A 25918-nucleotide genomic window follows, 5' to 3' on the forward strand; every position below is an offset into this window, starting at 1 on the left:
GACTAGGTGTTAATAAAGATTAAAGGAAAAGAAATTACTAGTATTATAAAATGTAATTTCAAAAGACCAATGCACATTAAATACATAATGAGACTAAACTAATAAACTAGTTTATAAATATTTATTCATATTTATCAATTTAATAATTATTAAAATATCAATGACACATTAACCATTTATATGCTAAAATGCACAGTATATATACATTGTCTAAGTTTACCCACAAAACAATCTTAGGAGTCATGGTTACTATTATTTTCCTTATATAACAAATGAGAAGAAGAAGTTACTTGGATCAGTGATGGTTAGGGTGGTTCTAGAGCTAGAACTCACAATGAAACCCTGTTACAGAGGATATAGAAGTAGTATAGATCTTTATTTCTGCTCTCAAGAGGCTTACAAACTAGTTAGATCAAATAAAGTAAAAAAGAACAATGAAAAATATGAAATAATATATAATTAGCACATAATTTAAATGCAATTGGAGCTTAAAGGAGAGATCACAGAAGAGTTAATAGAAAATAATTCATGGATGAGGCGAGTTTTGGATCCTCTTTTGGTTCCAATTTTAACTTCAAGCAGTGAATTAACCTTTCTTGTTTTATCACTACAAACATCTTTTTCATGTGTACTTTGTAGAGGATGACATTAGTGGCCAGTAGATTTTTGTGTGTGTTTGGTGCTGAGAATAGATTTCAGGGTTTCAGGCATGTTAGACAGGTGCTGTACCACTTAGCTACATCCTCAACCCCTACTAGATATTTTTTGGGGGGGTAATGGGGATTGAACTCAGGGGAACTTGGCCACTGAGTCACATCCCCAGCCCTATTTTTTATTTTATTTTAGAGACAGGGTCTCACTGAGTTGCTTAGCACCTCACTTTCGCTGAGGCTGGCTTTGAACTTGTGATTCTCCTGGGTCAGCCTCCTGAGCTGCTGGGATTAACAGGTGTGCGCCACTGCATCTGGCTTAGATATTTTTTTTAATGTCTGCTAGGACAACTTTGTTCAGATGGATCATAGAATAACATGATTTTTTCTCCATGGCAAGTTAAGTGTGCTAATCCTTATCTTCCATATTTTAAATACTTTGTTTTTAAACTATTTTGTCTTATATAATTCATATCTGTAGGATGACAATAGATAACTTGATATATTTTGTCTGGCTTTCCATACTTCCATATTAGTGAGTCACTTAAATATCTAGATTTCTACCCAGTGGGAACCAGATCAGTTTAATTTTCTTGGCATTTTATATTTTACAGCTCAAAATATAATAAAGTTATCATGAAAGTTCTTTTCCAGACATTTGTCAGTAAACTTATTAAAACAGATCTAATTCAGTTAATGACAGAATAGAATGTTTCACAGAGCAAGGTAGCCCAGATAGTTATATTCTGATCTTCCACGCTTTTCATTATTGTCTGCTAAAGAAGTTAATTAGCATATGGGGAAATTTTTAATCTAGCTCTTAAAACTTTATGAGGTTTTACAAGCATTTTTGGTTTTTTATACTTTCACCTTCCAGGTCTTCAAACAGAATTAGGTTGGAATTTGAAGGCAATGGATCAAATTTAACAAGGCCTTCATAATCATACTTTTTCAAAAGACTCTGAATTCTGGTATTGAGTCTTTTTAAAAACAAACAGCTCTTATAGATGTCACAGTTAGGATCCCAATATTCTTAATAAATTTTGACATTTATAATTGAAGAGAAATATGCTTTATGTAGAGAGCAGCGTTAGAGTAAAATTATTGAGCAAGTTGGAATATTGATTAGAAACTCAATTGTGTCATATAGCTGGCTACAAACCTTAAAGCAGTATGGTTAGAAAGGCATGATAGCATGAAGTCCTGAGGAGGATTAACTGACTATATTTAAATGAAGTTGGAAATTCTTTGGGTAGTAAGGAAATAATAAGATTAACATGAGTTACAATATAATATTCTGATTAAAGCAAACACAGTACTTGGTTACATAAATAGGAATCCAGAACATAGGAGAGTTGAGATTATTTCACCATTATGCTCGATGCTGGTCAGGCCCTTACAAGAGCATTGTTTACAGTTCTGAGGTCTATTGCTAAAGAAGGACATAGAAAACTTGGATAAAGTTCAGAGGAGGACCACAGAGATGATTAAAGGGTTGAAATAGAAACTGAAAAGAAAAATTTTAAAGTAACAGGGATTATTATTCTAGAGAAGATTTAGAGGTATTTAATTTGTACATAAAGGACAGAAAGGCCAGATGCTCTCAATCTTCACTGAAGATCCAGCAAAACAGAGACGAATTTAAAGTAGCAACATGAAGAACTTAGGTTGCATATGAGGAACATTTTGCACTTAGAAAATTAGAATAGGTGACTATGGAACATATAGTATATTCTGTGATACTGCATTTACTTATATTGGTAACATCAAGCAGCTCAAAGAGCATTTGAGGCATTTATCATTCTTGTGCCTAATTTAAGTAATTTGCATTTTTGACCTTTCTCTGAATGAGGAAGATTAACAATTGATTTGTAAATTTTCACTTATGATCAGTCATTATGGAAAATGTATCTGGTTGACTTGATAAGTGTCACAAAATTTGAGTTACAATGCAATTCTATTTATAAAACAATGTAGTATGATATTCCTTGTCTCTTTTATCTCACCTTCTTTTAACCAGACTGTACTGTAACATTGAAATTAAAACACTGCACTGCTTTTTCCCCCATGTATCCTTTTCATATACATGTTTTTTGGGGTGGGGAGTTACCAGGAATTGAACTCAGGGGCACTCGACTACTGAGCCACATCCTATTTTGTATTTTATTAGAGACAGGGTCTCACTGAGTTGTTCAGGGCCTGCTGAGGCTGGCTTTGAACTCAAGGGATCCTCCTGCCTCTGCCTCTGCCTCACGGAGCACTGGGATTACAGGCATATGCCACTGCGCTGGCCTTTCATATACATTTTTAAATGAAGTCAGGGATTCAAAGTCAAAGTTGTTAAATAGTTTGCCTGACTGTAATTAAGAAATTGTTTATTTTTGCAAATCAACTGCCAAAGTACTGCTTAACAGAATATTGGTTGGTTGTGGCTAGATTTAAGAGACCCATTTACTAACAATAGTAAAATTCTTCCGCTTATTGTGCAATGCTTAACATGTATATTATGTTTTTCCTTTTTTGATTTAAATAGCTTCTTTGGTTTTGAGGTTTTTGAGGAAGAAGACAGAATCATCTGGGTACTTTATTTTAAGGCAAAAAGCTGTTGTGGTCTACCATGTTCTGTAAAGCTAGAAAGATGCTGTAATATAAATATAGAAAGAAAAAAATAGTTGTAGTATAGTATGTAAAGATATTTGTATAAACTCTTTGTATTAGAGATAATATAAAATGAACAGATCAATTTTTATTGATTATAAAGAATTTCCATTATATGTTAATATCAAATATAATCTTATACAAGAGAATGTTTTAAAATTTTATTTTTAATTGAAAATAATTATATATATATTTAAACTACAGAGCAGTTTTTTGATACATTATGGAAAGATTAAATCAAACTAATAAATGTGCCATCACCTTACATCCTTATCATATCTTTTTGCAGTTAAAAACATTTAAGATCTCTTTTCTTAGCTATTTTGAAATTATATTACAGGATATTAACTATTACTGTACTGTGCAATAGATCTCAAAAACTTATATCTCCTGTCTAACAAACAATGCCTTTGATCAACATTTCCCTGTTCTATTACAAATTCTTCTTGTTGTTTTATACTTTCAGGTCCTATGTTTAAATCTTTAATTCCTGTTGATTTGGTCCTTGCACATGAGTTTTTGTTTGTTTGTTTGTTTGTTTTGTTTATTGGTTCACCAACACCATTTATTAAACAGACTGTTCTTTCCTGTGGTGTATTTTTGGCACCTTATCACAAATTAGTTGACTATATATGTGTGGGTTTATTTCTGAGGTTTCTAATCTGTTCCTTTGAACTCTTTCTATGCCAGTACCCTGTGGGTTTTTTTTTTTTTTCCATTGTTTTTGTTTTGGATACTGGTGATTGAATTCAGGGAAACTTTACCACTGAGTTACATCTTCAGCTCTTTTTATTTATTTATTTTTATTTTGAGGCAGGGCCTCATTAAGTTGCTGAGGTGGCCTCAAATTTGTAATCCTCTGGCCTTATCCTTCCAGGTCCCTGGGATTTTAGGCATATGCCGCTGTGCCTAGTCTATGCAATTTTGATTACTATGGCTGTGTAGTAAATTTTGAAATCCATTATTGCATTGCCTTCAGTTTTGTTCTTCTTGCTCAAGATTGCTATGATTATTTGGGGTTCTTTTGTGGTTCCATATGGATTTTAGAATTTTTTTCTATTTCTATGAAAAATGCCTTTGGTGTTTTGATAGTAATTGTATTGATGACTTTGGAAGTATAGACATTTTGACAATCACTCATGAACACGTGATTTTTTTCCATTTATTTGTGTTTTATAATTTCTACCATCATATTTATCTTTCACCTTCCTGAATAAATGTAGTCCTGAGTATTTAATTAATTATTTTTATGCTATTGGGAGTGGGATTATTTTTCTTGATTTCTAGAAAAGTGATTGTTGGTATACAGAAGGGCTACTTATTTTTGTATGCTGCTTTTTGTTTCTTAAGTTACTAAATTTGTTTATTAGTTCTAACAGTGTAGTCTTTAGGATTTTTTTATCTATAAGATCATGTCAGTAGAGATGGTTTTACTTTTTCGTTTCCAGTTTGGATGCCCTTTATTTCTTTACCTTTCCCAGTTGCTCTGGCTAGAACTTCCAAAGCTATGCTGAATAGAAGTGGTAAGAATGAGCATCCTTGTCTTGTTCTTGGTCTTAGAGGAAAAACCTTCTACTTTCCCCCCAATGAGTATGATATGATATAAGGGCTTGTTGTATATGAACATTATTGTATTGTTATATATTCCTTCCATACCTAATTTGTTGGGATTTTTTTTTTTTTTTTTTTACCGAGAAGGATTTTGAATTTTGTCAAATGCTTTTTCTGCCTATGTTGTGATGATCATATGGTTTGGGGCCTTGTTCTCAGTGTTTGGTGTATACATCCTTGAGTGCTGAAATGAAATCTCACTTGATCATTGTGTATCATCCTTTTACCATGCTGTTTGAATTCAGTTTGCTAGTATTTTGTTGAGGATTTTTGCATCTACTTTCATTTGTGAAATTGCCTTGTAATTTTCTTGTCTGTCTTTCTCTAGGTGTGTAGAAATGTTTTCTATTCCTCTAGTGTTTGGAAGAGTTTGAGAAGGATTGGTGTCAGTTCTTTTTAAGATACCTGATAGAATTAATCTGTGAAGCTATCATGTCCTGAGCTTTTGGTTTTTAAGAATTTCTTTCAACCTTCATATTTTCTGTTTCTTCGTGATGCAGTCATGATAGGTTTACATTTTTAGGAATTTATCCATTTTTTGTTGGTCATCCAGTTTATTGGCATACAGCTGTTGACAGCAGTCCGATATGATTCTTTGAACTTCTGTGGTATTAAAAATTCCCTAGTAAATGTTACATATATGGACAATTTGTATACTAAATAGAGAGCAACATGTCAATTTATTTTCTAGAAAATCATCCTTTTTCAAATAAAAATTTATATCAATTTTTTTTAATTTTTTTTTTATTGGTTGTTCACAACATTACAAAGCTCTTGACATATCATATTTCATACATTAGATTGAAGTGGGTTATGAACTCCCAATTTTACCCCAAATGCAGATTGCAGAATCATGTCGGTTATACATCCACAATTTTACATAATGCCCAATTAGTAATTGTTGTATTCTGCTACCTTTCCTATCCCCTACTATCCCCCCTCCCCTCCCCTCCCCTCCCTTCTTCTCTCTCTACCCCATCTACTGTAATTCATTACTCTCCTTGTTTATTTTCCCATTCCCCTCACAACCTCTTATATGTAATTTTGTATAGCAATGAGGGTCTCCCTTCATTTCCATGCAATTTCCCTTTTCTCTCCCTTTCCCTCCCATCTCATGACTCTGTTAAATGTTAGTCTTTTCTTCCTGCTCTTCCTCCTTGCACTGTTCATAGTTGCTCTCATTATATCAAAGAAGACATTTGGTATTTGTTTTTTAGGGATTGACTAGCTTCACTAAGCATAATCTGCTCTAGTGCCATCCATTTCCCTGCAAATTCTATGATTTTGTCATTTTTTATTGCTGCATAGTACTCCATTGTGTATAGATGCCACATTTTTTTTTATCCATTCATCTATTGAAGGGCATCTGGGTTGGTTCCACAATCTAGCTATTGTGAATTGTGCTGCTATGAACATCGATAAGGCAGCATCCCTGTAGCATGCTCTTTTAAGGTCTTCAGGGAATAGTCCGAGAAGGGCAATAGCAGGGTCAAGTGGTGGTTCCATTCCCAGCTTTCCCAGGAATCTCCAAACTGCCTTCCAAATTGGCCGCACCAATTTGCAGTCCCACCAGCAATGTACAAGAGTACCCTTTTCTCCACATCCTCGCCAGCACTTGTTGTTGTTTGACTTCATAGTGGCTGCCAATCTTACTGGAGTGAGATGGTATCTTAGGGTGGTTTTGATTTGCATTTCTCTGACTGCTAGAGATGGTGAGCATTTTTTCATGTACTTGTTGATTGATTGTATGTCCTCCTCTGAGAAGTGTCTGTTCAGGTCCTTGGCCCATTTGTTGATTGGGTTATTTGTTATCTTATTGTCTAATTTTTTGAGTTCTTTGTATACTCTGGATATTAGGGCTCTATCTGAAGTGTGAGGAGTAAAAATTTGTTCCCAGGATGTAGGCTCCCTATTTACCTCTCTTATTGTTTCTCTTGCTGAGAAAAAACTTTTTAGTTTAAGTAAGTCCCATTTGTTGATTCTTGTTATTAACTCTTGTGCTATGGGTGTCCTATTAAGGAATTTGGAGCCCGACCCCACAATATGTAGATCGGAGCCAACTTTTTCTTCTATCAGACGCAGAGTCTCTGATTTCATATCAAGCTCCTTGATCCATTTAGAGTTAACTTTTGTGCATGGCGAGAGGAAGGGATTCAGTTTCATTTTTTTGCATATGGATTTCCAGTTTTCCCAACACCATTTGTTGAAGATGCTATCCTTCCTCCATTGCATGCTTTTAGCCCCTTTATCAAATATAAGATAGTTGTAACTTTGTGGATTAGTCTCTGTGTCCTCTATTCTATACCATTGGTCCACTCGCCTGTTTTGGTACCAGTACCATGCTGTTTTTGTCACTATTGCTTTGTAATATAGTTTGAAATCTGGTATCGCTATACTGCCTGATTCACACTTCCTGCTTAAAATTGCTTTTGCTATTCTGGGTCTTTTATTTTTCCATATGAATTTCATGATTGCTTTATCTATTTCTTCAAGAAATGCCATTGGGATTTTGATTGGCATTGCATTAAACCTATAGAGAACTTTTGGTAATATCGCCATTTTGATAATTTTAGTTCTGCCTATCCATGAACAGGGTATATTTTTCCATCTTCTAAGATCTTCTTCTACTTCTCTTTTTAGGGTTCTGTAGTTTTCATTGTATAAATCTTTCACCTCTTTTGTTAGGTTGATTCCCAAGTATTTTATTTTTTTGGAGGATATTGTGAATGGAGTGTTTTTCCTCATTTCCGTTTCAGAAGTTTTGTCGCTGATATACAGAAATGCCTTTGATTTATGCGTGTTGATTTTATATCCTGCCACTTTGCTGAATTCATTTATTAGTTCTAGTAGTTTCTTTGTAGATGCTTTTGGGTCTTCTAAGTATAGAATCATGTCATCTGCAAATAGTGATAATTTAAGTTCTTCTTTTCCTATTTTTATGCCTTTAATTTCTTTCATCTGTCTAATTACTCTGGCCAGTGTTTCGAGAACTATATTGAATAGAAGTGGTGATAGAGGGCATCCCTGTCTTGTTCCAGATTTTAGAGGGAATGCCTTCAACTTTTGTCCATTCAGAATGATGCTAGCCTGAGGCTTAGCATAGATAGCTTTTACAATGTCAAGGTACGTTCCTGTTATCCCTAGTTTTTCAAGTGTTTTGAACATAAAGGGATGCTGTACTTTGTCGAATGCTTTCTCTGCGTCTATTGAGATGATCATATGGTTCTTATCTTTAAGTCTATTGATGTGGTGAATAACATTTATTGATTTCCGTATATTGAACCAGCCTTGCATACCAGGGATGAATCCTACTTGATCATGGTGCACAATTTTTTTGATGTGTTTTTGTATTCGATTCGCCAGAATTTTATTGAGGATTTTTGCATCTAGGTTCATTAGAGATATTGGTCTGTAGTTTTCTTTCTTTGAGGTGTCTTTGTCTGGTTTCAGAATCAGGGTGATGTTGGCCTCATAGAATGAATTTGGAAGAGCTCCCTCTTTTTCTATTTCCTGAAATAACTTGAAAAGTATTGTTATTAATTCTTCTTTAAAGGTTTTGTAAAACTCCGCTGTATACCCATCCGGTCCTGGGCTTTTCTTAGTTGGTAGTCTTTTGATGGCTTCTTCAATTTCATCCATTGATATTGGTCTGTTCAAATTGTGTGTATCCTCCTGACTCAGTCTGGGCAAATCATATGACTTAAGAAATTTATCGATGTCTTCACTATCTTCTATTTTATTGGAATATAGGTTTTCAAAATAATTTCTAATTGTCTTCTGTATTTCTGTAGCATCTGTTGTGATATTGCCTTTTTCATCCCGTATGTTAGTAATTTGAGTTCTCTCTCTTCTTCTCTTTGTTAGCATGGCTAAAGGTCTGTCGATCTTATTTATTTTTTCAAAGAACCAACTTTTAGTTTTGTTAATTTTTTCAATAGTTTCTTTTGTTTCAATTTCATTAATTTCCGCTCTGATTTTAATTATTTCTTGCCTTCTGCTACATTTGCTGTTGTTTTGCTCTTCCTTTTCTAGGGCTTTGAGATGAAGTGTGAGCTCATTTATTTGTTGGTTTTTTCTTTTTTTGAGAAATGACCACCAGGCGATGAATTTCCCTCTTAAAACTGCTTTCATTGTGTCCCATAGATTCCGATATGTTGTGTCTGTATTTTCATTTATCTCTAAGAATTTTTTGATTTCCTCTTTTATGTCTTCTGTAACCCATTGATCATTCAGTAACATATTGTTCATTTTCCATGTGATGTAAGATTTTTCCTTCCTTCTTTTATCATTGATTTCCAGTTTCATTCCATTATGATCAGATAAAATGCATGGTATTATCTCCACCCCTTTATATTTACTGAGGGTTGCCGTGTGGCATAATATATGGTCTATTTTTGAGAAGGATCCATGTGCTGCTGAGAAAAAAGTATATCCATTTGATGATGGTTGATATATTCTATATATGTCAGTTAAGTCTAGGTTATTGATTGTGGTATTGAGTTCTATAGTTTCCTTATTCAACTTTTGTTTGGAGGATCTGTCCAATGGTGAGAGAGGTGTGTTGAAGTCACCCATAATTATTGTGTTGTGGTCTATTTGATTCTTGAACTTGAGGAGAATTTGTTTTATGAATGTCGCAGCGCCATTATTAGGTGCATAAATATTGATAATTGTTATGTCTTGTTGGTGAATGGTTCCTTTTAACAATATATAATGTCCTTCTTTATCCCTTTTGATTAACTTAGTCTTGAAGTCGATTTTATTCGATATGAGGATGGCCACCCCTGCTTGCTTACGAGGACCGTGTGCGTGGTATATTTTTTCCCATCCTTTCACCTTCAGCCTGTGTATGTCTTTTCCAATCAGATGTGTCTCCTGGAGGCAGCATATTGTTGGATTTGTTTTTTTAATCCATGATATCAGCCTATGTCGCTTTATTGGAGAGTTTAAGCCATTAACATTCAGAGTTACTATTGATATATGGTTTGTACTTCCATCCATGTTTGATTATTTATCCTTTTTTTAAAAAAAAAATTTAGTTTGTTTCTCCATGATTATTTTTCCCTTCGCCCTCTGTCTTTACCGAGGCACTTCCCTCTGATGGTTTTGGTTATTATTTTTCATTTCTTTCTCATGTAGTGTTTTGCTCAAAATGCTTTGCAATGCTGGTTTTCTGGCTGCAAATTCTTTTAACTTTTGTTTATCATGAAAGATTTTTATTTCGTTGTCATACCTGAAGCTTAATTTTGCTGGATACAGAATTCTTGGTTGGCATCCATTGTCTTTCAGTGTTTGGAATACATTGTTCCATGACCTTCTTGCTTTCAGTGTCTGTGATAAAAAATCCGTTGTTAACCTTATTGGTTTACCCCTGAATGTAATCTGTCTCCTTTCTCTTGTAGCTTTTAATATTTTCTCTTTGTTCTGTATATTGGATATCTTCATAACAATGTGTCTTGGCGTTGGTCTACTGTGATTTTGTGTGCTCGGTGTCCTGTATGCATCTTCAATTTGTATATCTGTTTTCTTTTTTATTTCTGGAAAGTTTTCTGTAATTATTTCATTCAGCAGGTTACTCATTCCCTTGGTTTGAATCTCTGTACCTTCTTCTATCCCGATGACTCGTAAGTTTGGCTTTTTTATGTTATCCCATAACTCTTGGATGTTTTTCTCGTGATTTTTTACCAGCCTTTCTGAGTTGGCTAGACTCTTTTCAAGATGAAATAATTTGTCTTCATTATCTGACATTCTGGCTTCTACTTGCTCCACTCTGTTAGTGATACTCTCAATTGAGTTTTTAATTTGGTTTATAGTTTCCTTCATTTCTAAGATTATGGTTTGATTCTTTTTTATAATCTCTATCTCCTGATAAAGGTGCTTAACTTCTTCTTTTATCTGTTTGTGTAATACATTCTCAATGTGTTCTTTCGCTGCTTGAATTTGCTGTCTCGTATCCTCTTTAAGGTTCCATTCCATCTGTCTAAGGTGTTCCTTGAGTTCTTTATATGACCATTTTTCTGATGACTCTAAGTCCTCCTGAATATTTAGGCTGTCCTGCATTGTTTGTACTCCTTTTCTTCCTTGCTTTTTGAAGCTGCTCATGTTACTTCTTGTTCTGTTTGACTGCTGAGTTACTGTTTACTCCTATAAATTTATTTGATGCTTGGGAGGAAAGGTATTCGAAGGGAAGGGAAAAAGTCACTAAAGAGAATGAGAGTAAGCAGGTAGAATTCAAGGAAGGGGGGATAAGATAATTGAAAAGAAATGAAAAGACAAAAGAAGAAAAAAAATGGGAAATAAAAAAAGAAAAAAAATTTTTTTAAATAATAAAAAAAAATTAAAATTGGAAGAATAAAAATTTTAAAAAAAATTGTAAAAAAAAAATTAAAAAAACAAGAAAGAAAAATGAAAATGAAAGAAAATCCCAAATCAAAATTTAAAAACAAAAAAAAAAAAAACAACACCAACAAAAAAAAAACTAATAAATGCAGTCTTAGAGTTTGATTAACTTCTCTTCCAGTAGGTGGCGCTGTGACCACCAAGCCAAGTTTCTCCTATCAATACGTGGAAACCAATCACTGTGCAGCAGCTCCTCCTCCCAGACTGGGCGAGTCTCCAATCCTGGGTGCCTAGGGCGTCCTCTTGTGTCTAGTCACTTCCCTACTTTTCCTCTAGCCAGGCCCCTCTCACGGGTTCCGCTCACCACAATACTGGGTACACGCCAGGTCTGTTGCTCCTGGGAGCCCTGTTGTCATGAATGACTGGGCACACTCTTCCAGTTTGCCATTCCCTCAGACCCTAAGTTTGTAGTGCTTGGGGCTGAGAATCCTCAGCGAATTTTACTGCCCCTCCGGTAGCCACACCCCCGGTAGCTGGTGCAAGAGACCTCAGCTGTCAGCACTGGTGGGAGCGGTAGTCCCGCGCCGCGGGTCCCGCGCCACCTCTAATTCCCTCGGTCTGGCTACCGTGCTCACGGGAGAGCTCAAGGGCAGAACTCTTATGCAAGTAGGGTTGTCAAGGTCTGGCAGAGCAGAAAGATCTTAAATGATAAGAGCAGTTCCGTTCTGAAGATCAGAAGTTCAAAGGGAGTCTTGCTGGGCCAAAATCAAGATGTCAGCCTATATCAATTTTTATGTGCTGTGATGGTTATACATTTTTAAATATTAAAAAAGTTTATTTGTACAGCTATAAAATGATTTTAGGATTATGATTATTTACTCCCTGTAGATGACAATATGTTTACCTTTCAGGGTGGCATTTAGTAACTAGGTAATTTAGAATACTCTATAATCTATCCCTTATCCTTAAAGACTTAAAAACTTGTTTTTTATTAACGTACAAGTCCAAGTTTTGGATATTCTCACAAGTACTTGAAAACAATCTGTACGAAATTAGTGTGTCAACCGATACTTGATTTATAATGGAAAATATTGCTGACAGTGGAATAAAACATACAAATTAGAAAATGAACACTTTTCATTCCTGTAGCTAAGCCACATGTAAAGATTAATCATAATCTGAAGAAATGTAAACATCCTAGGGATCAGATACTCATAAAACTCTCATAGTCATTGTTTTTGTTTTATTTTGTTATGATGGTGACTTCCGTCTCCTCCTCCTCCTTGTCCTTCTCCTCTTTCTTGTTGAATGGGCATATTTTATTATATCCTTTAATAATACTGATGACAGTATTTGAGGGGAAGATGAGGCTTATATAATTAACTGTGGCATAAGAAATAAAATTTGAAACACATGAATGTGTAACAATTTGAGAAGGGATATATCACTTTTTTCATGAAAGATAATGTTTTTAAACCAAGCTTAAAGAATGTCTAGAATTTCACAAATGAAATGGAAGAAAATTATTGCATGAACAAGTTTTGGATGCAGGAAAGACCTGTTTAGATGGTGATCTTTGGCATTAGCTATAGAAGAAATATTTGAAGAAGCAAAAGGCAGTTCTCAAAAGGTAAATTGAAGCTAGATTATGGGGATCTTTAATACCAAGCTAAATTGCTTAGATTTTTGGAGGTGGTTTGGATTTTTTAGTAGGAGAATGGCATGAGCAGAACTATTTTAAGAATGGTAAGCTATGTATAAGATAGTTTCAGATAAAAATGTTTGCATTGATCCCAACGTGAGATAACTAAGGGTAAAAATTAGGGAATTATAACTAGGGTTAGAACTGAAAGAACAGATATGGTTAAACCAAGGAAAGATTATCCATTTCATGTAGAAGAAGAAAGGAGACTGAAGACACTAAAAGGATTCCAAAATGACCAAAGTTCAGTCTAAAAAATTGTACTCCAGTGGCATAAAAGAGTAAAATTACTTTCTTTTTTCTAGTTATGTCTAATTAAACTTTTACTGATTTTAGAAAAGTTTCTGAGCTTCTAAAGATAAGGAATTATGACTGTCTTGTTCATGTTTTTCTTCCTCTCGTACTTGGTAAGCTTTTAGTAAATATTTGCTAAAACACAGCTTAAATTTTTGATTTGTTAATATGAAAGAATCTTTTCATAAATGTTTACTTGAATCAAACCTATTCCACATATACTGACCTTCTTGCCAAACATACAAGAACTTTATAATGCTGATACCTTAAAAATAATTTTCTTTCTATTAATGGTTTTTGAGAAATGGAAATTGGGGTTGAAAATTAGAATGGTTATCAGGTTATTGAAATTAAGGGTATTAAGAAATGGATTGTTGAAGTATAAATTGATATAACCTTTCTAGAAGATTTTAATATTATAAACATTAAACGATTCCTGTGCTCCAGGTATTTTGCTAGATGCTGGGATACAACGATAAGCAAAACAGGGAGGGATTTTAAAGTCTGATAGTAATACTTGAATTCATGTAGTAATTGAAAGACTGGATAGTCTCTGACATATTATAGGAATCAGTAGTTAGAAATATCTGATGTTTACTAACCCTGCCATATCTTTGAGAAGTAGTGGTTCACATGATCATAATAAATATATCTACGTATTAGATAGTATAACATTTGTTTGGTCTTAGGTTTTAGGCATTCAAAAGTGTCAGAAAGAAAGGAGAAACTCTGGGGGGATGATATTGGCTAAATTGTATTACTGTGTTGTGTGCATGTACGAGTATGTAACAATAAATCCTGCATTTGTACACCTATGATGCAGCAGTATAAAATATGAAAAAAGCATCAATAAGTTCACTCGAATAGATGTTACTTAGATACAGAGATCAATATTATCAAAGATGTTGACATGTAAAATGAGTCATATAAACTAAATCAAATTATTATTTATTTCAAGTCATCTTTTCCTTTTATTATTAAAAGTTGTAAGCATTCTTCCTCATTGAGTTAAAATAATCTTTCTTCTCTCCATATTACAGTTATCTTTAAAATTTTGAAGTCATTTTATAATGCTGCTCCATTGGTACACATAAAGAAAGCTTCTGAATAGAGTTATGTCTCTATAACTTGACTCACCACTGCAGAGTAGGAGGAATATTTTTTCTTCTACCCATGCTAGTTCCATAGCTGAGGCCCATATGACAAAAGACATATTAAGAAGAGAAAAAGCAAATTTATTCAATATAAGTTTTATACAACATGAGAGACTTCATAAGGAAATGAAGGCTCAAGGAAGCAGTTAAACCTGAGTATATTTTTAGCATAGGTTTGATGAAGAGTAGATAGTTGTGGAGAAAAAATGACACTTGAGGAGAAATTTATTATAAATATGATAGAGCAGATGTGGAAAAATATGATATTATAAATATGAAAAAAGGGTATGAGCAACAGAAGGAAAAATTTAGCATGCCCTGTTTTTTTCAGATCCTTGTCTGTGGCCCTTTATCTTCAGAGATAAAGGTATTTTTCCCCTGGTATGAGAACATACTTCTTATATGCGTCAAAAGACATGCTTCAGGGGAGGACAGAAGATTCTTCCCAGATTTTATGATTTGCTTCAGGGGAAAACGTCAAAGTGAGCCTTTTGCTTCTGCTGTTCTTTCAAATTCTTTCAACTTTAAATATTCAGTATGTGAGAATACCATATTTTGGGGTAACATGTCATGAACCCCCTTCACCACCACACCTGAGAGAAACAACTGAGACAATACAGTACCTAGAACATGTTGGCTGGAAGTAATCAACATGGCTCAGTATGGCTCAGTGTTAAATAATGAAACTTGAAGTTTAGATTTTGAGTTGTTCCCTTTTCGAATTGAAAGATTGAAAAGAACTCTTTTTTATAGTGACTGTTTCCTTATCTAAGGATGGAATGTTGTTTTGGTCAAAGGTTTTAAGAACTATCTAGGTGTTTCATCATTTTAAGGTAGTTCTGTGTTTTGCAGACCTTGAAATTTGACCACATGTTTTTGTCAGTTGCTTATGATCGTCATGCCTACACAAAAGCCTACACAAAAGTGTTAAGAAATTAAGAGTTGAAAGTATCCACAGTAAAAAAGTATACCATTGTTACAGCCATAGAAAGCCAACTAAATTCTCTGGTTTTGGTTTTGCTTCATCAACCCAACTTCTTTGTTAATTTAGGGTAAAGGAATGACCACATTTACTCATCTAAAAGTAGAATGTTGATTTTCTTTAAGCACCAGGCTTTATATAGATTCCCTAAAATCATGTTTCTTAATTCTTTTTTATTTGCTTTTAAGCCTTTATTTTCTTTTAGGAAAAGAAAACAAACTAAAAAAGTAGCACAGTGATAAGTTGTTGCTTTCTCTCCAGATTCAGAATCAGAATCCAGATAATCTTTTCTCATTATATTTCAGCTGTTACTTTGTAGAATGTCAGTGTATTTTTTTTTTTTTTGTACCAGGGGTGCCAGAGATTCAACTCAGGGGCACTTATTCACTGAGCCATATCCCCCACCCTTTTTATTTTGAAAAAGAGTCTCCCTAAATCCTTAGATTCTCACTAAGTTGCTGAGGTTGGTCTCAAATTTGCAGTCCTCCTGCCTCAGCCTCCCAGGTTGCTGGGGTTGCAGGTGTGCACCACCATTCCCTGCTCCAGCTTAGCTTGAAGTTTAAATTACAGCTCTGTATTTAGAGGCTCGTGCCACATCAAGTTAGTCAAGATTTAGTAGTGACTTATTTGTATATAGGGACCTGAGAGGGGGCAATGGAAATTCCTTTCCTTCAGTCTCCCCTTTATTCAATTTATACCACAGTAGGGTACGTCCTAAAAACACACCAATTATATCTTTGGGATCCTTGCATTATCTGTCTTTGCATTATCTTCTGATTGGCTCAAGTTTGAAGGAAGAGAAGGGTTGATGGCACAGGAAGTGAGTATGATACAAGGTAAAAATGAGAAGGTCAAAATAAAGAAAGAACTGAAATAAGCTGGTTTGTCATTGGTCTTTGAGACAATGGCTTAAATGTAATACAGCTTGAATAAAGTGCCTTCTCAAGATTCTTTATGTTTGTAGCAATTGGGGCTGATAGAAAAGAGAATATTTGTAGGAGAAGAAAGAATCAGTAACCTACACATGAAAAAGAAAGAAAATAGGAATAAGAAAATAGATAGAGTAAGAAATAACTCACAAAAGGTAAAACATGGAAGAGTAAAAAGTTTATAAAATATAAAAATAATATAATTAAAAGTAATTTTTAAATTATCAAAATTTCTCAAGTGATTACTTTGCAGACATTGAAAATTTTGTTATGTGTACGTAACACAATAGCAAGCAAGCATACACAGTAAAATATAGGAAAATATTTGTATTCAATTCTATATCAAAGTGAAAATTCAATAAAAAGTTCAGTTTTTAAGATTTACCACTCTCAATTTATAATATCAATACCTCTTGATTCTACATTATTTAATTCATGGATAAAATGGTCTAAAGTTTTTATCTATGACTGAAGTCTTCCTTTTGTTCACAGAGTATTTTTCTTAATCTGTGAAATATATTTCGTAAAGACAATTGTAAGAATAGCCTAAAGAAGATAAATCTATAGAAGTAGGTATCATTGTTGAAAAAGCCATATATAAATTACTTTTCTTATTTTCCTGTCATGTCTTTTTTTCCATCAATGAGGTATTTTTATTGCTGCAAACTGACCTAAGCTAATATGATTAGGTAGACTCTTAGTGAGTAAGTGCTGAGGGCCATTACCAAGTAGGAATGACGCATCGAAATTTCCTTGCCAAGCGTACCCCATGCTGCTTAGAGGACATTTGATGGGACATTGCATGCATGCTTTAATGAGGTGACCTTGCTCAAGGACCAAGGCAGATCCGGGTTTAGAGCTGATCAGGTTTGAGGAAGTAACCGGCTCCTTGAGTTTAAGGCGTTGCCAGTTTAAGATAATGGGTTTTAGGGAAGTTGGAAGTTGAAGATTATTGTTGGGATTAGGGTGTTCCTGCTGCTTGTTCCCGTTGAGTTCTCGTGAGATTAAAATGGGATTTGGAGATAGCCTCGTGGAGTAGGTGGTTGGTGCGGGAGGCAGGAGAACGCGTTTGCCCCTGGACCTGTGTGGAGGTGGTGTGAGAGCTGGAATAAAGAATTGCTGTTTGAACCTACAAAGCTGTGAGTGCCTCGTGATTCTGGTGCCAAGCCGAGACATTGGCTTTGGCATTATGGTGGCCCGTACTTGGGATGTCTGAAGCTTGGGGGTAAGTGAACTTGCTCGATCCTGAAGGAGAGCAAAAAAAAAATGGGTGACCATTCCAAAAAACAACGTGTTCTTGTTTTGATTTATTTTGTTTTTATTTCAAGTTGCCTGTTCCTAGAACTTTCTCAGGCAAACTGGCGAAAATGGTTGACTCAAGGTTTGAAGTTTTTCGCCTCCAAGGAAGAGAAATTGTTAGAGGAAGGAGGCACCCCAATAAGACCAAGAACAGCTAGGGCATATGTTGATACAGTACAAAAATGTAGCCCATGGCTTTTTAAAGATGAGTTATTAAGTATATCAATAGGACCATCATGGTATCCTGTAGAAGGATTTTTCTTGAACAAGAAAGAGATGGCTAGTTCTGTTTACTTTAATTGTCTAAGATCTTGGTTTCTACAGACAGCTGATTAATTTACAAAGCTAAAGTGTTAAAATATCAACCACTAAATATGAAATTAAGTACTCTTTACTTATTAAGTTCCATAAGGTAATATATTTAAACATTATGTGTGTTTTCATAAATTGGTAAATAGAAAAAAGTTTATTGCTTTGGTCTGTGTCTTTGCTGAAACAAGGTTACTAAGAGTTAAGATTCTATCATGTGTAATTTATATACAAAGAGTATAAGAAGTTTCAGTTGGGTTTCAATTACAGTATAATAGTACCTTAAAAACATGAAAGTATTTCATCTTATTAAAGTGGAGTAATTTTATAAGGGTTGTTTCAGAATGTGATTTTATAAAAAGCGTTAACGGTTAAAAAAGAGATATAAAAGGTTCAAGATGTGGAAATATATTTTAATATAAAAGGTTAAAGGTTAAATAAATGTTTCTAGATGAGATAATCTCTGTGTGGTAAATTAAAAATTTGTAAATGCCATTTAAAAAGATTTTGAGGAAACTAAACTTACTTTAAAAGCTTGAGAAAGGAAGAAAGAAGAAAAAAGATATTTGTACATGGCAGATTGAGACAAAGCTTCTTAAACACTTATTAGGCTAATTATCAAATTTCTCTTGTGTTGATCATCAGAGACAGGCATAGCTAACACACTTATGATTATGTTGGCTATACAGAAACATATATAACAAAATCATTACATTTCTCCTACTCTCCCATTTCTCCCTCAGATATCTGCCTTTGTATTCTCCTTATACAATACTACACACACACACGCACACTCAATTTCTCTATATATAGTTACATAAATATACTTTAAAAACTTCCCTACAATACAAACTATTTTCTGAGTTGCTTTTGCCTATGGAAAAAAAAATCTGGCTAGTCAAGATAGTTATCCATCCCACCCCCACCTCTCTAAACTCATTTTTTGATATTTCATTCTAAACATTCAAGATTTCAGCCTCTCTGAACTTCTTATAGTTCCCTGATTATGTCACACCGTTTCTAGACTGTTTCTTTGAGTATTCTATTTTTGCCTGGAAACATTTTTGTGTTTTATGTGGCTAAACAATTTAAAATGGTTTCAGATGTTATGACCTATAGTTGTGTGTTTCTGCATTTTCTAGGTAGAATCATTTTTTCCTCTGTATTTTGTGTAAAACTTGATTATGGCAATAATCATTGTAATTGCTTGCAAATACTACTTATATTCTATAAATTTATATTTATTGCATTTTATCTTCTTTCCAGTTATCTTGCAACTTATGTACTTGTGTCTTTTCCCAAATAGAGTACAGCTAACTTACTTAGGTTCCTAGTATGCCAGGGTATATAAATGCTCAGACAATCCCATGGATGGAGGAATGAAAGTAAAAATGTTGCTCTTTAGAACTTGATTATTACAGATAATACATAGATTGTAATTACTTTCTGTGAACATAGAAGAATACAGTGTAAATAGAATACAAAAGCCATGAGGAGGTTACACTTTTTTTTCTATATAGTATGTTATAGAGAATTTTATAGTCCTTTCAGAGGATTAGGGAAACTTGAAGAAAATGCAAATGAAATCATCTTAATCTAAGGTATTTTAGTTTACATTATTGGTTGATAGCTTTACCCTTTATAGCATTATTTTAGGGCAGTATTACAAAATGAAATAATACTCATAATAATATTCAGTATAAAATAAGAATAATAACATTCAGCATAAAAGATAGAATTAAAATAACATGAGAACAGACTGCTCTGCTCTGGGAATATAAATTGTTCTTAGTTGTCTCTAATATTTTTTGTTTTGTTGACCTTCTAAATGAATCTTTTAAATGATGTATTACTTTGCATATTTTAAATTTGTTATCTAAAATGCTTTTTACCATACTTTAAAGTAGCTGCTGAGACTATAGTAAATATATTACATATTGTTATATGCTTTAAGTGAATTGTGTCAAATCTTTGAATCTGCATATTTAGCTCACCCAATCATGAAAAATGTTCACTATATACTCTGATTGTCTGACTCAGTTCTCAATGCCAAACTACTTGCTTTGTCTGTCAATAACAAATCTGACTTCATTTTTTAGATTAAATGCACATGTGAATATACTCCATGATAACCATTCCATTTCTGAATTATAATTGTAATATAGATATATAGATTAATTTATAAATAGGGGGACTGGCAGAAAGGCAGAGTCTTGCCAGGATGAAATAACCATCTTTCCCTTCAATTTTTCGTGCCTTGCTCCTAAGCTATTATTTCCCAGGGTCAGTGCTTCCTTGAGTTATCCCTTTGCTTTATATTCTGGAGACTTCTAACTTGGGATAATGTACCATAACAATATTTAGAATGCATGAGATGTCTTACTTTTTCTTTTTCTTTTTAAAAGTAGAAACAGTGTAATTATGAAAGAAGAAAGACAACTTGAAAACTGGTGGATTGCAAGTGCATTCTCAGATCAATTTTAGAAAAGGCACATATGGAATTTGAAGATTTGGAAATAGATTCTACTTAAACATATATATCCGTATTACACATGAAAAGTGTTTGTTCACATTTTGTTTTGAAGATTTCTGGAATGTGTTGTGTCTATACAATGTGTCTATATAATGCAACAGGCATAACACACTATAATCACAAGATAAATTAACTGTGACACCCAGAAGATACTCTTGAGAGTATACTGATGCCCTCTCTCTATTTTACATTCATGATTGTTCCAAACTCTGTGATCCTATGTCTTATCAATTTTAAGAGAAGTCAAGGGATAAATATGTGAATGTTCAAAAGAGAAGGTTCTTCAAAAGGAAAAGAAAAACTCTTTCTTCAAATGTAAAATGAACAGGATGAAGAGTTTGAAATTCTAAATATAGGCAGAGGGGATTTCCAGGGATTTCAGTGGGTTCAGTAATACTACTGGTATGTCTGGATGTTATACTTGTTTCTCGAAAGTACTTTTTGGCCTGTTGATTGATGAATAAGAGTATAATTCACTACTAGTGCCTGCCCAATTAATATTGATTAGCTATTCTTTATATACAATAAAAGAGAATTTTTACAATTTGTATTTCCCTCTAGTTTCTGAAAGTTTTTTACCTGGAAAAATTTTCTCTTCTAGCATAAAACATAAGAAATAAAAGTTATCAGTCTTTTAAATTAGGATCTCTAAATACTTTTGGCTTTAAAGATTAATTTATTAGGATATGATTATGAAAACACTTAAAATGTACAACAACATTGATTTAGCATTCTAAATGGAATGTATTTTAAAATATGCAATATTACTTTATGGACTCAATTTTTTTTTTAGTATTGAGTTATAATGCAGCATTAGAGTAAGTCTGAACACATTAGGAAGGCTCTCTATTGAGCATTTCATTAATCTGTTTGTAAAATCACTTTAAAATATTTGTATTTTAAGCATGCTTAATTGCTGGTATACAACTAGGGGAAATATGTAGTATCAATTTAATTTCTTTTGCTGTATTACCTTGTCTTTTTTAAAAAACAAGAATCTGTGTTTGAGTTGAAGGAACCCCAAAGAGTGCTTATGACTCAGCAACATCAAACACAGTCTCTGGATATAATAAGAAAAAATTCAGCAGTTTCAAAAGAGCTTGGGAATAAAAAGCCACCCATTTACTTTTTTGTAGAAGCAGTAGCAGTCTACAGAAAAACTAAAATAGCTTCAAAACAGTATGGTAGATAATTTTATGGAACTTTCAATTACAAAAATCCAGTTTAACCTTCTTTCCTACTGGCAGGTGTCCTATTGGCTTGCAGCCAGAGGCTGGGAGTGCTGTGTAGCCTGCTGTGTCCCCCAGAGTGCTGACAATGCTAACACTACAGCTGGCTGCTCATAATTGCATTGATTGTGGTCTGACAACCAGAGCGCCAAGAAAGAAATGTGATGAATATACAAAAATATTTTACAAATTTGATCAGATTACAAATTTCACCTCTTTTTTTCTCCTCCATAGATATGATATCTGCACTTATAAAAATAAGCCCTGTGGAACACTGGGTAAGTGTTTTTTATATATATATATATACACACACATATATAAAGACAGAATAGTTCAGATTATCTTTCTGGACCAATGAATACTCTTTATTATTAACTTGGTCATTTTCTTTCCTGGTACATCTGAAATTATTCCTAAAAATTGTTAAACTTGACCTTTGTGGCCAAGGACCTTTTCATTTAGTAGGAAACAAATATTTACTCTCATAATAAAGATTATATAAATTTCATTAGCTTTTCCCCCCTCTGATAAATGTAATGATGATTTAAAAACAATTTACAAGATGATTCAAAACCATTAACTAATAATTACAAATCAAAGTTAGCATTCATTTTCATATAATCTGTCTCTGTAACGTATTTTCTTAAAATGCCAAGAGGTTTGAGAGCATTCAGCATCTTGAAATTCAAGTCTATTAAAGGAAAGGAATAAAAATCTGGAGATACTTAAAGGGAATGGCTCAAGAACAATACTTCTTTTGGTACCATTTTATGGAAGGAATATATCCCCATAAATTAATATATTATTGGAAAATTTTAGTACCCTGACAAAAAAATAAAAAGACAATTTTGTAAAACAGTATAGCCAGAGGTAAAGAGAGAATATAGGATTATCTTTTTGTGTTTCTTAAATGTCATTTGCTACTTTAAAAGCATTTTGTAATACTCTAGATTTTCTTCTTTTTTAAAAGTTTTTTTAGTACGCTAGAATTTTTAAAATATTTTTTAGTTATAGATGGACACAATATTTATTTATTTATTTTTATGTGGTGCTGAGGATTGAACCCAGTGCTTCACACCACAGAGCTACAGCCCCAACCCCAGTATTCTAGATTTTTAAAAATAACATTTTGTTGCAGAACATAATTTCATATAGGTTAATTGCAAAAAAAAATGATGGGAGAGTAGCTTCACATTGTATTAAATAACTAAGCAACTAACATTATTTTATGGAGTAGGAACTTTTATTATATGATGACTTTTTTAATGTCAGAGACTTTTTATAGACTCATTCATAAGTTAGGCAGCTAAAGGTTAACACTCTGGTTTCTGTATGATAAGCCTCAATTTTCTTATCTGTAAAGGAATAATTTATGAAATTGATTGTTTTGCACAACCTAATTATTTTGGGAAGATATAATTAAAGTCAATGTAGGAGAAAGAGGCTATCCAACTTCCTAGACAGTTCTCTTGATGATTTTACCTACCTTTCCAGGCATCTCCTACCCTACTTTCTTTAAGATTTATGGCTAAAGAAGAAATCCCAATTAGCCAGTGCTAATGATTTAAATGATTAAAAGCTTGCTAGTCAAAATACATATCACAAGAAGAGATCTTTTTGCTGAGAAAGTTCACATCAGAAATATTTTTTTGGTAGTGTTTTAGGTTAAGAAGACCATTGAAGGGAACCCTGAACTGGAAACTAACTGGCTTTTACATTTTTAGTGCGTTACCTTTTACAGTTTATTTAAGCTTTATGATTCTCAATTTTATTAGAAATTTCTTAACAGATTTTAACAATATTCTTAACCTTTTATTATAAGAATATTGTTAAAATCACTTTGGGAAGAAAGCATGAAGGTATTTACTAAAGAAGTACTATAAAAGTGAACAGGTCTTATTTAATGTAGAAATTGTCTATATGGTTTCACTTAACTACCTGCCTGTGTGTGTGTGTTTGTGTGTGTGTGTGTGTGCGCGTGCGCACACACACGCACACTTATGTATATATGTATATATTTTTTAGTAACTTTCATGTTGGTTTTTATACTGATTTTGCATACATATTACATATATATAGTATATGAATGAAATATGTGTATATGTGTTCATATATCTCTATATAATACACACACACACATTTTATTCTGCCTGCTTTTTAAAGGTATTTACATTGAGATACATTCTTCATTGTGACAATAGTAATACAACTGTGTAGTATTTTTATTGTCATTATTGCCCAAAACTTGAGGCATTTTTCTATTCTCTTTTTAGATTTTTTAATAATGTGTTCAAAATGCCATAGATTATTTTTCTTTAGAATCAATGCATTAATCGGTATATGACAATGATTTTCAAACTCAATATAAATTATTTTCAAATTATAGACCATTATATATTATTTTTTTTACTATCTCTCATAGTGAAAACTGAATGAACAGCATATATATATATATATATGTGTGTGTGTGTGTGTGTGTGTGTGTGTGTGTTTTGACCTTCATCTGTGGAAAATATATTATCAGTATAGATTCAAACAAGTTATTACTTTTTAATAATTTAATTTACTTTAAATTATCGTTACTTTTGTAGTAACTTTTGTGTTGATTTTCATACTGATTTTTGCATATTTTCTTGCTTAATAACTTTGATGATCAATTCTAATATGGCTAAGTAAGGTTTAAGGGTGTAAACTATGGCCATCAAACTAAGGAAATCTAAATGACCCAAATAATAATCAAACCCCTATTAACACAATCACACATAAGAACTTTGACAGCTTCAATTTTATAGGAAGCCAGAAAATGGTAGGAGCTTGTGAAAATATATTAGTGTTTAAAATGTTCTCATTTTAGTTAGGACTTACCTTTATGTTTCAACAAGTAATAGTTATTTTCCAAATATATTTTTTCTTAAGTTGTTCTTTTACCAAAGTTAACTATTTTATATAAGATATCAGAAGTAAATCTGTGCTTATAAGTATACCCTGGAGAGTCATAGAGAATTCTTAATTTGAAAATAGAGCTCCATGACCTGTACCAAAAAAACAACCCAGCAGAAACAACAACTAAGCCAAAAAAAGATAGCCTGTGGAGTAATATAGGAAAATATAAGAACTGTTCATTTAGCAATATTTGTTTTTAACAATTCTTATTTATTTATTTATTTATTTATTTATTTATTTATTTATTTATTTATTTATGGCCTCAGAACAGGAATATTGCTCATCATGACTTTGTCTTCCCTAAGACAGGTCAAATTGAAACTGATAGCTTAAAGCCAGATAATGTGTTACAAATTTTTTAAATTCTTTCTCTGTGTGCATGTGTGTGTACCTATGTATGTGTCTTTCAGTGGAGATTTGGAGTGACATTTACTAAATATTTTTGTTTAGCCAAGAAAATTGATTCATTTTGCCCAATCCTTCCTTTAAAAAAAAAAAAATCCTCTTTTTTAAGCCCAAGACCTCAAGGGAATGGAAGGGCAGCACATGAGTGTCATCTGTTTTATAACAACTTTGAGGCAGAAATCAACCATTCCCTAACTCTTGCCAAGCCCATATAAAACAGGGAAGGCAAACTATTAGTACATCCAACACTGTCCTCAATTCTGTTCCAATGTAATTGTTATTTTGATGTTTATATTAGAAAATACAGAGAAACACAATTTCCAGAACTTTCTTGTCAGTAAAAAATATCAACTGAATAGCATTCATTGTTTGCAATTAGTGCAATGGGGAAATTGTACTTTAATACAAAACATTAATAATGATACTCATTGAATTTAATTAACTTTTGGTGGGAGGTAATTCTTAATATTTGAGTGACAATAATATACAATTTTTTTCTTCTTTTCCTTAAACGTCTATTAAATAACTTTTCATCTCTGTGTTAATATATTAAGTATGATTTGGCATCTATTTCCTAATAACAAATGATATCTTTTGCATAAAAATTCTGTTTTCTTGGAACTGTTTTAAAGTTCTATACTTATTCACAGAGCATGATATTCATTTGAAAGTAAATATTAAAGCTTTTACATACTGAAATTCCCAAAGGGAGAATACCTTGAGTAACATAACATTTCACTAGAATCGGCAAGTTAACACCACAGTTTTTGCTTTATTAGTAAAACTCTAATGCATTGAAGCGGGTTGGGGAGAGGAAAACTACCTTGAATGTATGAATGACTTTCCTCCCATTAAAAGTACTAAAAGAAATTGTTGTATCA

The 25918-nt window shown here is 33.0% G+C and overlaps 1 protein-coding gene across 8 annotated transcripts in view; it reads left to right on the forward strand.

Moving 5' to 3' along the window:
* Adamts6 (ADAM metallopeptidase with thrombospondin type 1 motif 6) overlaps positions 1-25918 on the forward strand; it is a 289202-nt gene that overhangs the window by 101743 nt on the left and 161541 nt on the right. For all 8 annotated transcript variants that reach the window (XR_013423336.1, XM_078015828.1, XM_078015829.1 and 5 more), the window contains one exon: positions 21924-21967. Coding sequence is in view for 6 of the 8 variants with exons in the window: in XM_078015828.1 (XP_077871954.1) it covers positions 21924-21967 (44 nt within the window). In the remaining 2 variants the exon portion in view is untranslated. The remainder of the gene's footprint in view (positions 1-21923; positions 21968-25918) is intronic.

This window comes from Ictidomys tridecemlineatus, chromosome 1 (assembly GCF_052094955.1).
Source record: "Ictidomys tridecemlineatus isolate mIctTri1 chromosome 1, mIctTri1.hap1, whole genome shotgun sequence".
Lineage (NCBI taxonomy): Eukaryota > Metazoa > Chordata > Mammalia > Rodentia > Sciuridae > Ictidomys > Ictidomys tridecemlineatus.